This window comes from Xyrauchen texanus, chromosome 3, assembly GCF_025860055.1.
Source record: "Xyrauchen texanus isolate HMW12.3.18 chromosome 3, RBS_HiC_50CHRs, whole genome shotgun sequence".
Lineage (NCBI taxonomy): Eukaryota > Metazoa > Chordata > Actinopteri > Cypriniformes > Catostomidae > Xyrauchen > Xyrauchen texanus.
The window spans coordinates 25824474-25841596 of record NC_068278.1 but is presented as its reverse complement, the minus strand read 5'-3'; the positions used below and the strand labels follow the sequence as shown (position 1 = coordinate 25841596).

Genomic DNA, 17123 nt, shown 5'->3' with positions numbered 1-17123 from the left:
TCGCAGGGACACTCGTCCCTCAAGCGAGCATGCTTAATGCAGCTAGAGAATATTGTGATGGCTCATGACTTATTGAATCATAATATATGACACTTTGCATTTCTTATCGTGAAGAAAATCTTCAATATGCAGATTTCTGAATAAGAAAGAGTTTGTTTGTTTTTTAGTTAAAGATGGACTGAAGTGAACAGAAAGGTGAGAGTGGGTAGACTTCGCACCATTATACAATGCAACAAAATACTTTTTTGATTTGTTTTTGTTTTGACTTGTTTTCCAATATAAATATATTTTAGCAACTATACTGTAGAAGAAAAAAAAAATTATCTGAGAATTTTTTATATAATATTAAAAATACAAATATTTTAAAATATCTAAAGATCCTTTAAAAAAAAGATGCATTCACGTGAGAAGCAGCATATAAGATATATAGACTTGCTTTTAGAGAATAGAACTTGAACACTCCCGTCATGGTCAGTCATTACAGTTTTTAATGTTTTATTTCAATATATATTTCAATATATATATATATATATATATATATATATATATATATATATATATATATATATATACTGTGTATATATATATATATACAGTATCTACAGTATCTCACAAAAGTGAGTACACCCCTCACATTTATGTAAATATTTGTTTATATCATTTCATGTTACAACACTGAAGAAATGACAATTTGCTACAATGTAAAGTAGTGAGTGTACAGCTTGTATAACAGTGTAAATTTGCTGTCCCCTCAAAATAACTCAACACACAGCCATTAATTTCTAAACCGCTGGCAAAAAAGTGAAAATGTCCAAATTGGGCCCAATTAGCCATTTTCCCTCCCCGGTGTCATGTGACTCGTTAGTGTTACATGACTCTCACACTCCCTCATACTGGTCACTGGAAGTTCAACATGGCACCTCATGGCAAAGAACTCTGAGGATCTGAAAAAAGAATCATTGCTCTACATAAAGTTGGCCTAGGCTATAAGAAGATTGCCAAGACCCTGACACTGAGCTGCAGCATGGTGGCCAAGACCATACAGCGGTTTAACAGGACAGGTTCCACTCAGAACAGGCCTCGCCATGGTCAACCAAAGAAGTTGAGTGCAAGTGCTCAGCGTCGTATCCAGAGGTTGTCTTAGGGAAATAGACATATGAGGCTGCCAGCATTGCTGCAGAGGTTGAAGGGGAGGGGGGTCAGCCTGTCAGTGCTCAGACCATACGCTGCACACTGCATCAAATCGGAAGGAAGCCTCTTCTAAAGATGATGCACAAGAAAGCCTGCAAACAGTTTGCTGAAGACAAGCAGACAAAGGACATGGATTACTGGAACCATGTCCTGTGGTCTGATGAGACCAAGATACACTTATTTGGTTCAGATGGTGTCAAGCATGTGTGGCGGAAACCAGGTGAGGAGTACAAAGACAAGTGTGTCTTGCCTACAGTCAAGCATGGTGGTGGGAGTGTCTTGGTCTGGGTTTGCATGAGTGCTGCTGGCACTGGGGAGCTATGAATGCACTGGGGAACCATGAATGCCAACATGTACTGTGACATTCTGAAGCAGAGCATGATCCCCTCCCTTCGGAGACTGGGCCGTGATCCACCAGCTCCGTGATGTCATCATGGAGGAGTGGAAGAGGACTCCAGTGGCAACCTGTGAAGCATTTTCACTTAGGGGTGTACTCACTTTTGTTGCCAGCGGTTTAGACATGAATGGTTGTGTGTTGAGTTATTTTGAGGGAACAGCAAATTTACACTGTTATACAAGCTGTACACTCACTACTTTACATTGTAGCAAATTGTCATTTCTTCAGTGTTGTCACATTTAAAGATATAATCAAATATTTACAAAAATGTGAGGGGTGTACTCACTTTTGTGAGATACTGTATATACAGAATATAGTATTTATTTTTTTCTGAGTTTATTTTAGTTATATAGCAACTTCTACTCTCACCTCAGCAGGGGGGGTTTAAATTTGTTATATTTATGGTGTTATATCTCATCCTGCATTTCAACACTTCCCGGTTTGCCCTACATCTTTTGCAGACAGGCCTCCATATTTTAGACAAAGCAAACTCTGAATGTTTTTCAGGAATGTGTTTCAGTGTAGACAGACTAGACAAACATAAGAGCATTCTGACCCCAATATCGGTGCTCATTATGTAAAGGAACCATAACTGTGGAGAATAGGGGACTGTACTTAAAATCGAGCGTGAGAAAGAGAGAGACATCATTAATAATTGATCCCCCATCACTGCTAGAGAAGTAATGTGACTGGGAGGAAAAAAAGCTATATTAATTTTAATGCTGCTCAATCTGAAGCCTGATTGGAAAAAGGAACCTGTATTGATCGGCAGCAATACTTTGTTGTGTGGGGAATATCGACATGAAATGTAATAAAAGAGTTTGTGATTTATTACTGGTCTGGTGTTCCACTGAGAAACATCTTTTGGGGTTGAGGAGTGGCAGAAAGACATGAACATTCTCAGTGATCTCTAAAGGACTCGTGCTCCTCTCATTTCCTGTTAATTAGAGCTCATTTTTTACTGTTGAATTTCAAATATTCCCTGCAGTCATTTAAACACTGATTAAAACCTTGTCAGTATGTCAGTAATAACTAGGTAATAAGGTGTTAAAGAAGGAGTTGTGCTCTGTGAGAACTTGAAGAACGAGATGTCGTGAAAAGGATGATATTACTTTTAATGAAAGCTTGATAGCCCCTAGTCATTGGCTCATATTACAATCATTTTACAAAAATAATGCAAATACATACAGAAAAATATATTAATTATCATAATAATAATGATATTATAATAATATTAATAATAATACAAACTTTTAAACTAATTAAATAAATGCAGAATAGTACTTTCATACTGTAGATAGGACCAAGATGAAATTGTGAATGTTTGGAAAATACAAAAACACCTGAAATACCTAAAGTACCTAAGTAAACCAGAAGTAACTAAAATATGATCTGCTTCAATCTCATCAAACCCACTCCAAGTTATTATACATATTACAGCAATGTCAAGCTAAATAATTCAGTGCTGAAAGCATCACCAATTTACCATGTTAAAACTGAAATATTCTGCTTCTAGTGGACAATTTTACTGCATAGGCCTAGTGCACAATTTACAAACACATGTGTCCTGGTGCTTTCAAAAAGAAGGATATCCTTGACTTGATTTCAGGACAAGACGAGCACATACAGTATATTTTGACATGTGAGAACTGGGTGAATGCCATCAACAGGTAACCTTCAAATAACATGACATTGCCTCTGCTCCTGACTGAAAAGAAGGGTAATCAGTCTGTACGAGTCTGGCTTGGGCACACCATTAGGCTCTTGCATGCAAAAGATATGCAAGAAATTACTGCTGTGAATGGATCACAAACTTCTAGTTCATATAATGCATGGCTCAACAATACAAATTTCCTGATGGCTCCACACATAAATGCAGAACCGATTGCATAAGTGCAGTAAAGTTTATTACTCGATTTAAAAAATGTACATGAATACGCTTTTGCAAAAGCCTTTTATAGTGACGTTGATGCACAAATATAACTGGTCTCATCTGTTACCACACATTGATGATGTTTGTAATCTCAATATTGCCAGAGTAAAAATACTTGAAATTCCTTTTTTATTTAAAAAAGAAACAGACAAATAGCAAGTAGTGATTTTGATCCATTAAGAAAGTTTTTAATTTAAATTTAAGCAACATCATGTCAAAAAGATACAAGTTTATACTACTCAAATGCATATGACATCAAATAAACAAGAATTAGGTCAGCAGTAAACCAAAAGCAATCAGATTATATTACCATAAAAATTGAATCCAAGAGATTATGTTACTGGCTCCAATTTTTGTCATGCAATTTGTAATCAGTACCATATGACAATTTTAAAGTAATCTAACCAACACAGGCTTTCTGTTTTACTTTAGTGCATACATTGTCATTTTAATTTGAAAACATTTATTTTTTTTTTATTCTGACGTGCCAGCGTTGTCAGACAAAATCCTTATTGTCGAACCCTGAACTTTAAAGGCTATTCCATTCTTGTGCTTATATGAAATTTGAAAACAACATGATAAAAGATGGCAATGTTCAATAAGCAGTTAAATTTATCATTAATAATATTTGGAATAAACAGTTCTTACACTAAGTAATATAGTTCATTATCCTTGGTGTTTGTGGTTGCCAAGCACATAGCAACTTGGTGTATAAACATAGAAAGTGAGTTCACAGATGTGGGTATATTTTACAACGGCTTTGAATGTGGTTTATCCATTAAGAATTTAAAGTCAGAATTATCCATTTTACAAGTTACATTTCAGTCCTAGATGGCCATTGCTACAGTTCATAATGTACCAAATGGTGTGGGTCCATCTGCTATAGTTCACTCAGTAATTTTATTCGCACTGTAAGTGACTGCACGTGAAGCCCATCAGTGGGATGTGGTTTGGCTGTCTGAGCTAACAGATGAAGAGGCTACACTGGCGTCATACCTCTGAGAGTCCATCAGCTTAATAAAAGTGTCAAGGCACTTGATTTGTTATGTCTGTTAATGACAGAAGCAAAGGGGTCCAACGGGAACGAGATTAAACACACGGCTAGAACTGACGTACAGGTGCTGTCATTTGTCTTCACTAATACAGACTGCCAACCCTATACACTTCTCTGTCGTTTTCTCTATAACTCACACACAAACATTCAATCTTCAGAGATGTTTACACCACAGTGCTGCTCTCAAGATTTGGGTCTGTATCGATATGTGAGATTTTAGATCTTGCCGTCCTCCCTAGTCAAGGAGCTTTGTACAGAATGTACACAATGCATTAACCCACACTTTTTTGATTATGCTGTGTTCCGAAGGTCTGAATGATCAAATTCCTACTTTGAAAAATGCAATCAAACACAACTTGAAGTCGGATTTCCAACTTGGAAACTTGTGAGGAAATCTAGATCTCCACATTTGACACATTAAAGTCCCAAATTGTTAATAAACTCCTGTTGACAGAGGAGTCAATATTGGTATTAAGCACTCCGTATTTAGTATTTAGAATGTGGCCTTTGACAGCTGCATCAGGCAGACTGCTGTGTTAATGTATGGCATGGCCACTGTATATATGGTAGCAGAAAATGGGGCAATATGTGACACACACATGTACAGATTAAGCACAAAGAGTTTGTTTTGTTAGAGCTTTTAACTTTGCTGTGATCTTAATTTCTAGGCATGTTCCACCTTAAAAATATTATTCCAATCAATTAAACTCAAACCATTTTGGTGAAATCTCTAGGAACTGTGGTTAAAAGGTCACACACATGAATTGAAAGTACACGAAAGGAAGTATTTGGTAGAAAACAATGTTGCGTCAAAACCCACCTCTCAAAAAGGGCTACGGGAGGTCTAAAAACTTTAAATAATGGATATTGAGACCCTAGTTTCTGTGGTGATGTTTAAATGATATTGTTATAATACTATATTGTAATTCACTGGAAAGGAATGCATGTATGCTATAAAATATTTTTAGACGGATTTATAAAATATGCACATACTGTATAGATATGTCTACTGGGGCTCTACAGTAGACTACCCTTCCATCATGGCAACTATACAATATTGCCATGATGGATTGGTGTCACCCTAACTGTAAGTGTTCATTAAAACCAGCTACATTCACCTGGGGGAAGCAAATTGCAATAAATTGCACCTATATATTGAACACACAGGGAATATGTGAATATCATGGAAGTATCTGGGTGGTAGGGTATGAATGTTTCCCTCTAGTAATCACAAGGAGATTGGAGCCATTAGGCTCACTGATGATGGAGCCATAGGAAGCCACGGCTCATTAAGGAAGATTGCAAATGTCCTTTTGGTGCTTCCTTTTTGGTCTTGCATTGAAGGATTGCAATGAAATTAATTTTTGAATTGGAGCCAAGGCACGCATGACCCAAAGTATGTGTGATTAAATCACCGATGAAGCTTTCGGAGGGAAGGTCAACCAAACTGCATTAGAACTAATTCCTCAACCCCTCTTCCAACCAACCTTACCACTTTTCCGGCCAATCACCAAAAGCCCATTACAGAAGAGGTTAGGTTAATTTATGTTTCAGATGTAATTTTGATTTAAATCCTGATTGAATCAAACACGTCTGTGTTTTTCTCACATAACCTCTGTAAGAAGTACAGAGCAAATGACCTACTGTTTTTTGACTGTGTCAAAAAACAGGAAATCTAATCCTGTGCATGCAGTGGTGTCTTTGATTGTGATAATGTGGCTAAAGGCACCCCTTAAGGAAAATATGTATCAATATTTTTTTGCAAGGGGACCTTTTACCCAATTTTGTGGCTTTTAGTAATTGGACAGTTATTGATTGTTTTAATTTAAATGCATATGAAAGCTTTTCCACAAGTTGAGCCATTGAATTAGCCACACACCCTCCTTCCAAAGCCCCGCACTCCAAAGATACCAAATTAGCTTTATTGAGACCGATATCGAGCAGGAACACTTAAAACATAAAACAGCAGCAAAATAGCAGCCTCAACTGACAACTGTTATGAGCAACATGGCATAAAAAGGCATTAAGCTTCAATAATTTGCTGCAAATACAATACTATGAGAACGTAAAAAATTATTAACCAGCAGAAAGCGTCAGAGACCGCATCCCACAGACACTTCTTTGTTTGCTGTTTACAGTCTGTTGCTGTCACAGAAACCAGTGAGATATTCCATGACACAAATTTCCTTAAAGGGTTAGTTCACCCACATTATTTACTCACCCACATGCCATCCGAACCCAGTTAGCAAAATTTGTTCTTGATTTAGTTCTGGCCCAGTATACGCCTGGGTCCTCAGCTCTAATCTGGTCCACACACTGTAAAGTAAGCAAAACTATTGGGTGTGGGCCAGATCTGACCCATGCACTATTGTGAGTAGAAATGATGAGTGTGGTCCATAATTGGCCAGTGATTTTTAAATGAATGATTCTGGTCCAGATATGGAACACAGTGTGTAAAATGAAGGAGGAACTGGTTTGGACCAGATGTCGCCCACAGAAAGCTCATAGTATTGACCTTTAAGTCCAGATGTGGCCCGAGAATGCCACATAGATGTTAACTGTCATCTTCATATAAAAGGAAAACAAACAGTTTTATTGAGTGATTTATATTTTTGTTGAAGTTCATCAGTTGTACAGAGAAGTACAGAAGGGTTTAAATGGTAAGTTCACTCAAATTAAAATGATCTTATCACATACACCCTTATGCCATCCCAGATTTTTTATGACTTTCTTTCTTCTACAGAACACAAAAAAAAATATATAGATATTTTTTAAGAATATCTCAGCTCATGGATGTGAATGGTAATCTGACCTATGGAGCTCCAAAAATCACATAATCCATAGTAGTAATCCATATGAATCCAGTGGTTAAATCCATATCTGAAGTGATACGTGAATGATATTTAAGTTTATCAGATGTCAATTCAGTGAAAAGTAAAATGCTTCAATATGATGCTGCAACCCATAAATACAGCTCTGTGAATACGTACATTAAACACATTCATTTATTTTTAACAAGGCATAGATTTACACTGGGAATGGGGTGGGTATATTTTCCTCTTTTAAAGTCAAATAGGGATGTTTACTATTAAAATGCACTGACTGATTTGATCAATTACTGATTTGACCAATTACAATTAATTTTATATATTTATTGATTTTATTAAGTGCATGGTAATGGCAGGTTATTACCACTTGCTGCATCTCTTCCTTCCTTCTTTTTGGTATGAAGTCATTTCATTAATGACAAGTGATTCTTTCGGACAGCATCTAATGAACATAAGTAGAAAAATCAAAGATGTTAACTTCTGGCAGAAAAGGGATACTATGTCTACCACGACACTGAAAACCAATGGAGCCTACTCAAAATAATCCACATACAAGATTCAACTTTCCATTGAAATATAAGTAATGTAATGTAATTAATTTATTACAGAATGCTAGCTAATACAATTTAATTTCAGCTAACATTACCTGTGCAAAGTAAGGCCTAAGAACTCCAACAAATGAGACAGCAATGAATGAAGCTAGCTAATATAATCCAGCTTGTGGAATTTCAGTTAGGTAGCCATACAGTTCAGTAGTCATTGTACAATGTAAAAGAGCTAAATATAATTAACAATGTAATTTAAGGTATGTTTTTCTAAAGACTGAACAGGTTTTCTAACGTTAGCTATGTTATTTCTCATAACAGGCTATTACAGCTAAAGTTCTATAAGTAAATATGGAAACTGATTTTCTCCTTGACAATTAAAACTTCTAACAAGACTGGAAACTGAATATAAAGTACCAACTGATTTTGATCCTCTTGAAAACGAAGAGGATCATCCACACCAATCAGAGTAACAGAGATTAATTTAATTACTTAAATAATAGCCTCCATGGCTCTATCAAAGGCGAGATCGTAATGGTCAGTTATAGTATTACAACAGTATGTCACCATTTGCGGAAACCATACAAATAAATGAGTAAAGCCGTAAAGTGACACCTACCTGTCGCAAAATCGTCCGTGAATGTAGTGAATTTTTTTGGGAAGATTAGCACACAGGTGGTCAATTCGTCAAGTGTAAACTGTTTCTTCACAAAAGCAGTTTATTCAGCACACTGAAGCATCTCCTACATAGACATCCATTCAGAACGAATGGCCTCTTGTCTCCTTGCCAGTGTACTGCCATAAAATGTCTATGGGGCCGCAGCATTATGATATTTTATCCTAAGCTTGTATGCTCCCCTATTCGAAAGGCTCTGCGAGTATTAACCGCCAAAATCAGTTGGCTGTGTTCTGTCATTTTAGTAGTGGGTTGGGTGGGTTACTTTTGAAATATATTCCACTACAGATTACAGAATACATGCTGTAAAATGTAATTTGTAACGTATTACATTACATTACTCAAGGTCAGTAACACAATCTAAATACTTTGGATTACTTCTTCAGCACTGGTAGATTTTTTCAATTGTTTTGACTACAAAAACTCTGCCGGTACTGTAAGACAAAATACACATGTTAAAAATACATTCTCTGAAAACTTATATATCTTATGCAGTGTAGTTTCTAAAACAAGATAAATCAAATTGATCTTGTTTTAAGGATTTTTTGATATTTTTACAGGAAAACAATACAAAAATTATTTTCAAGAAAATGATTTTATGTCCAAATACCAAAAGTCTTACTAGAAAAAAGAAATTATGATCCAACATGAATTTTCTTGATAAAAAAATATGATCGTTCTGTAAAGATTAAGACAATGCATTTACATGCATTCTTTTAGTATACAGGGTACCTTTAAGATGCTGACCATCTCATTTGCATATGCGTGTGCTGTGTGATTAGAGAGTTACTACTCAGTCTGTGTGCAGGTGCAGGAGGATGATGACCGATCTGCTCTCCCTGATCTTTATTATACTTTTATGTTTTGTGATGCTTATGGTCTGTTCATTTTGTAATGTATGAGAAGAGCATGCTGCTTGTTTATCTGCAATTAAATGTGTGGAATACAGACTTTTGCTGTTTGGCTCTGTGATTTGTTGGACTAAACCATTTATCTACAGGGAAAAGAGTTACACTGCCTGGTAACTTGTGATGTAAAATGGCTAGAAATAGCATTTTAGCTTAGCATAAAGCTGACAATTTACACAAGGTTTATTTCTATTTCTTCTGCTTCAAACATACTTCTCTGTCTGCTCGTATGAATGTAACACATCATAAGAAAGTGTTTCACCACTGTTTAAATGCACTTTGGATCGCATAATTTATATGTATAAATGTTTTCCATCTGAAAGGACTAAATATTAAATGAAACAAATGAAAAGTAATCTCTTCAGTAATCAAAATACATTTTGAATGTAACTGTATTCTGATTACCACATATTTAAATTGTAACTGTAGTGGAATACAGTCACTAATATTTTGCATTTTAAATATGTATGTTACATGTTTTTCTTATACAACACTGGTAGTGAGCTGCTTGTGACATTAGTTTTTCTTTTAAAGAAAATAACAAATTGTACACACAAGAGTACACATAATAATTACAGGAACATAGTTATAAATGAAACAATACACGTGCACAATATTATGTTTGTACATTAGCAACCATGAGAATAATACCTGTTTGTGGAATCTAGCAAGTTATTCAGGTATTTTACCAACATCAAAATTACAGCACAATATAATCATTTTTTAAAAAAAAATTTGAAATGTAAGGTTTGGGACTTTATACCACTTGCTTATTCTTAATATAATTTTGGAACATATCAGACTTGGGCCAAAAGTACATATACACAACTACACTGAGTATGATCTGCATCACAGAGCTGCTTTCAGCCGAGATTGGCCCACATGGGAAAAGCCATACATGGTGTGTACTGTCAGCAAGACTCTGGCCAGTGATCTTTTCACCAATGTCGGCATTGAGCCGACAGTGGCGCACTTCTGTCGGAATCAGTGCAAATGTGCTTGCTGTCTGGGAGGTGTGTATGACTTTATTTCTTCAGCTGAACACATTTGAAGAAAAATAGCTTGGCTCACCTTTGAATCTTCAAAAAGAACAGACAGTCAACTTACATGTCATACATACAACTCCATTGGTTAAATAAATGTCTTCTAAAGTGAAACAATCACTTTTGCTGCACATTTTCACAATTTTGAAGGTTATTAAACATGAGATCAAAACCAAAACATTTTTCAGTGCTAATCATTTATTTTGACCTTTGTCTAAAACCGTAAATATAACTAAATTTCCCATTGTGCAGCCTTACTTACACAGACATTTTACCTTTTTGCCAACTTTCTGTGTAAAATAACAGTTGGGGGCTAAAGTACTGCTGGAATCCCCTCCAATGTAAAAAGAGGCAATAAACTGACCTTTCGTAATGCCCACATCCAGATAATAGGATTGGGCATCCTATGTTCAAAAAAGACAGGATAAGACATCCTATGTTGAAATGTTTAGAAAAAAAATATTGTCCACATAGTGCTAAAGATATAAAAGCCATCTTTCATCTTAATAACTCTCTCCTTCTTCCATTCCGCAGATTGCTTGTTTGTAACTGATTATTTCACCCGGACGCCTCGCAAGCTCAACGCTTACCACTCTTTTGCCAGCGTTGAGCTGTTCCACTTCAATGTTCCTGAAGACACTGTGGTGGCTGTCTGGAACCTCATCACCTTCAAGGAGCAAGGAGGCACCTTCGGAGACAGCTGCCCTGACCGCAACGTGACAGTGTGAGTTGCCGTAACTTCCAGGTTATATTAATTGCCGTTGGTAAGGACAAGACCATGATGAGGTCAGTTACAGTATGTTCAAACTGCATTTAATATGAAAGGAAGGGCTATGTAAAAGCCAAATGTCAAATGCGATAATTTCTGATGCTTATATGGAAGAGCACATGCACTCTGCCCTGACAAAATACATTCCATGACCAAGGATAATTTCGCAGATGCTGATTATTTCTGCTCGCTCTATAAAAATGCATTTATCTAGTGTGGTGCTGCCAGAATCACAGCATAATGGTGCATTGGAGATTCATAAGCATTAAAAACCAAGTGACACACATAAGATTTAAAACCTAAATCTGACATTTTTACAAATTGTCACTAGGTCACATTCTATAGGATTTTTTTTTAAGAGGTTTAATTAATTCTCAATGTCACCTAAAATTAGAAAGACTTTTTACTTTTATTAGTCGTAAAAAATATTGAAGAGATTGAGTCCTTCGTTTATTAGTTAAAGATTCCAAAGCAAATATTGACCACTTCTAGTTTCATTATAGAGAATGTTTAATTTTTCTCTTATTCCAGCTTAACACGCAGAGTCAACAATAAGTAAACCATTTGAAGATTGATTTCACCTAAAAGTAGGCAACACAATAAGGTTCTATTTGTTAACATTAGTTAATGCATCCAGTATCATGAGCTAACAATGAACAATATGACATTTTATATGAAAATGTATAAAACATTTATTAATCTTTGCTAATGTCAATTTATGAAAATACTACTGCTCATTGTTAGTTCATTTTATTTCATTATGCATTAACTAATGAGTCTTCACTCATTTTTGACCGGAATCACATTTGTTGATTTAATAAAAATGGTTTCCTTTATCTGAGCGGTACAAGACTTTATGACTTTTCCTCCACTTGCCATACACAAAAAACAAACAAACAAACAAAAGATCTAAAAAAAAAGTTATATCATCGAGGGGACTTTCCATAGAATTCTATGGATTTTAAACAGATCTAACTATAATTTCTATCCCCTAACCGTACCCCCAAAACATAACCCTCACAGAAACCTGTGAAAAACATCGTTTAGTATGTTTACTAAGCCATTTCTGCTGGTTGGTCCCCACAATGTAGGTGATCTCAGGTTTTACTATCATTGTGGGGACATTTGCATTTGCATCCGGAGCACCACCTGAGTTTTCTCCTCCCATCTACCATCAACTTCCCGCGTCCACTACCTACGCAGATACCAACAGTGCAACTGGGTTGTAGGTTGCCAGGTTGACATCACAAATGGGTTGAAATGTGTGTGATGTGTCAATTGTGTGAGTAGGATCCGTTTCATACAAGATCTGGCAACTGGACAACCTTGTAATAATATATTGATGTGATTATTCAGATTATTCAGAGCTTTGGGCCATACCAATTAGGCTACGGGAGTTTCCCAGGAGAATTAACAAAATGGGAGGGGGGGCGGGAGATCGGTGTGAAATATGGGAGACTCCCAGGAAAAACAGGAGTGTTGACAGGTATGCTTTGGATCTTGAAGTGTTGCTCTTACATGGTTTGCTTGGAAATGAATCGCACCGATGACCTGGTTGACCACAGTAGAAGCAGAGCTTGTTTTGTAGACACCGGTGTCACTCTTCTATGAATACCCTGGTGTATCTGATCTGCATAGCCTCTGGAGATTTGTGAGAGTAACAGTAGTGTGTTTCCACTGTGAGATAGTTGGCCTGAGATGTACTGGGACACGGGTGGTTGTGAATGAGATTGTCAATATTGATTGCTGTGGTAATGTACTTTGAAAGATTCAGTGAAACATCCTTCCATGCCAGTTCTGCTTGTAAAGTTGGGTTAAGTCCTTCCTGGAACACTATTTTAAGTGTGATGTCGTTTCATCCGATCTGAGCTGCTAGTGAGCGGAATTGAAAAGCATAGTCAGCCGCAGATTGATCCCTTTGGTGTAAACTGAGCAGTTGAACAGACACATCTCTTCCCCCCGCTGGGTATTCAAACACTTCCTTAATTTTTTTGTGAAGTATTCAAAAGAATTCTGTAACCTTTTATCTTTGTCCCAAACTGGGCCCAGTCTAATGCTTTACCAGTGAGCAGCATCATACAAGAAAAGAGCATTTGGTGGGTTCTGACCGAAAGGCTTCGGGCTGATTACAGAAATAGATGTAGAAAACCCCAGCATTTTTCAGCAGACCAGTCCAGTTTTTCAGTCATTGCAAATCTCACCGGCTCAGTTCTCGTTGGGGTGAGAGACTGGATGTGTTCATTTGCAGCATGCAGATTAGCGAGTTGGCCTTGGAATTCTTTTAACATCTCACTTTGGGAGGATAACGCTGCTTGGAGTTTAGACGAAGTATTCTGTAAGGGACTCACACTAGGAGGAGTTGTAGAATCCAAGTCAAAACACAGGCAAATAATCCGATGAGCAAAAAAAGGCAGTAGTCCAAAAACGTGGGCCTAAACAACAGGCAATGAAGTCATACACATGAAAAAACACTATGAAAAACGCTCAGTAAGGCAGGGTAAACTGGCAATACTTCGCAGTGATTCTGTCACTGTCACATTTAAATATGGTACAAACAAGAAGTGGATGATGTAGCGATGGGACAAGTCCATATTTGGGAGATAGCTCCCTCTGGCGGTCGGATGAATGAATATCCTGCTAAGATGTTACAATGTGCAAATTAATGGTAAAATTCAATTATTTGCATGCAAATGTAAAAACAATTTCAGGTCAAAAATGACCAGGAGGACCAAAGTTAGGGCTCATTTATGAAGACCACAGGAGAGTTAATAAATGCTGTAAAAGTATTGTTCATTGCAGGCACGTGCCGTGGGCTTTGAGACTGTGCAAGCATCAAAGACTTTAATACACATTATTAAACGCTGTGCCCAAAACACATTATATGGGTGAGTGTAATGTCGCGGAAAAGTTATAGACATAAATTGTTGCCTTAGAACCCAGCAGTCAATGGAAACCATTATGTCACAGTGGCGAACTTAATGACCAAAATGTTTTCAATTCAGGACAGTAATATTGCTCATATCACGTAAATAAAAGATTGTCATATATTGAGCCGAACATTTTAATGTCCATTAAATCATACAATGAACCATAGTGCCAGAAATGTTTTGACATACAACAAAAAGAAAAAGAAAATATTGCATGATACTAGTTTCAACATCTTAGGCCTCACACATCACTCTTCCAACAGCTCAGAAATACTGGAATGGACAGCAGCAGTTAACTAATCTGACTAGCTTAACCTGAATGCACAAGGCAAATGTAATGTAAACATGGCAGTCATCTCTTAATACTGTATATTTTTTAAACAGACACTGCACTCTAACATTAAACTATAAAACAGACAGAGCATAACACAAGAAGGACATGATGCCCAATTCACCACTTCATAGCCTCAGACTAACCAGAAACAATGACCTAATATCTATGTCCTAGTATCAATAACACACATTTTTAACAAATATATTAACTTACCTTTACTGGAAAACAAAATTCATGCGTCTCTCCTTACAAATTAACATCTCCGTCAATTTGTTTCGATAGCCTCTCTTTCTCAATTTTTTATTGAAATTAACTTTGCCAAATCCGTGTAGATTTTAAATGCTTACACTCTTTCCATTTCAGTGCTTAATAACGCATTAGTTACGTGAACTTGAACATGTTGACGCAAAACAAAACTCTAGCCTATAAGATAGCGTGACTGAAGGAAGGAGTTTCTGAGTGGCTTTCTCTGTTTAGGGAAGCATGCTTACCTTGGTCATTTGTAGTAGCGGGTGTGATTCATTTTGAATGAATGTACAGGGTTGAATGAAATGGCAGTCAACAATGATTTGAATCAGAGAAGTATACCATAAAGTTCTTATACCTGAGGGTGGCACCAAAGCAAATAAATTAATAACTGTGTCAAGGGATTAAGGGAAAGGAGGAGGCGAGAACCGGCTTTACAATATAAACAACATTTAATGAAATAAAAAGATACACTGGACAGCTTCCCGTAAACACTCTGTCTATGTCGCATCACCGTACGCAGTCTGCCTTAATCCCTCTACGAGGCTTGATTAGCCTGATAAGGGCTGGGTGTGTAAAATCACGGTGTTCTTCAAGCCTTTATGTTTCTCTATCCGTTTCTTTCAAGTCATCCTTGAATGATCCCAGTGCACTTTCACAGCCTGTACACTGTGTGCTTTCACGAGAGCAGTTGTTAAAGTTAGTCATGCCCCTTGGGTAATCAAAATACAGAATACTATTCACTGAATACTCAGGTCCTCAAATCCCACCACACTGGCTGTCATTGAAGTTCCATCAAAACAGTGACCTTGTTATTGCCTGTCACTGAATGTACATCATAAGTGGTGAGAAAGTAACTCATGGCTGTCTTTAGCGTGTGCCATTATAAAGTGGAGGAGAGAACGTCCTTGACTGAATGTCCTAGTACTGGTTTCTTGAGATGAATAGCCCCATGGTGAAGGTTCATTATTTATGCTTGCGGTATTAAGTGTAATACAACTGTGTGTCTGTTATATGTGTATGCCCATGCAACTCGTTTGACCTTAAATCCTAATGATAGTTTAAACACCTAACTTAAATATCATGTTCAGATTTCTTTAGAAAAGTCTAATCCCAGTTGTGGTATATAATATTTTGAATAAACTTCTCTGGCTTTAAGGAAAAGCTATTTGAAAATACATGGTATAAACACTGATATCAGTGTTATCTTTAGAAGGATGTATTTTAAACTCATTGTGTCAGTCATAACTCCAGCGGAACATATTGCATATCATAATTACAGCAAGTACCCCATGTTCTAGTTTGATCGATAATGAAATATGTGTCTTTGGGGCATTTATCAATAAATATAAATGGCCTGGTTATAATTCGTGTTTTTTCCCCTGTTTTTAGACAGAATTTTGGCTTTTACCTTGAGAGAAATAGAGGGATAGATGCATATTTTAGACTTATATGATTACACGAAACAGAGTAATAAAAAAACGCTGTACCATAAATTACAACTCATTCAGAAATTCACAGAACTTGTTTGCTTTGATGAATTGTGCATAAGTATGCATAAGTAAAAGAATAGAGGTGGTATAGGTATATAGTGCTCAGATGGAAGTATGCTTTCCTCATTCTGTAACTGTGTAGAAACATACATACAATAAGATTTAACATGGTCAAAAGGGAAAAGTGTGTGGTAAAGCATTTATCCTAGCATAATATTAAACAAAGTGTTTCCTAAAGTCAGCAAAAAAAGTGATACATGTGTTGAAACATGTGTTTTAAATGTTACTATAAGGAGGGGCTTTAGTGGCATCAAATGTCTAAATATGCACAAATTCTTCATGTGCTTACATAAATTCCACCATTTGTGCAAACAAAGCTTTTTCGAATGGAACCTATGCTAACTTTTGATATGAGGCCCCAGGTCCTCTTGCTGTTTTCATAATGAACAAGGCATGGCTCCATTCTGTCGATTCAGCTGTCAGATAGCAGGCAGGGGGTGCCATAGAGAGATAATAATTAAAACAGGCTGGTGTCAGTGCCGGGGGAGAGATAAAGTGGGAAGACAAAGAAGAGGGAGAAAGCAGGGCAACTGGGTCCAGTGGATAGCAGCCTTGCACTACAGCCTGTAGATCAATATCATGCTGCCGAACCAGCCATGACAACTCTAATTGTGGCCAATACAAACCAGGAGGCCTGGGCAAAACATAGCTCCTAAGGTCTTCCCAGCAGTATTTTTGCTGGATCTTCCTTGTCTCTGTTGAAACATCAAGCAAAAGCT

The 17123-nt window shown here is 36.8% G+C and overlaps 1 protein-coding gene across 2 annotated transcripts in view; it reads left to right on the top strand.

The window, feature by feature from the left end:
• LOC127629034 (transmembrane protein 8B-like) overlaps window positions 1-17123 on the top strand; it is a 226650-nt gene that overhangs the window by 63561 nt on the left and 145966 nt on the right. The window contains exon 2 of one of the 2 annotated variants that reach the window (XM_052106051.1): window positions 11110-11299. In XM_052106051.1, the coding sequence (XP_051962011.1) occupies window positions 11110-11299 (190 nt within the window). Of the gene's footprint in view, window positions 1-11109; window positions 11362-17123 lie in introns of those variants that run through there. The other variant, XM_052106059.1, reaches the window with a different exon arrangement.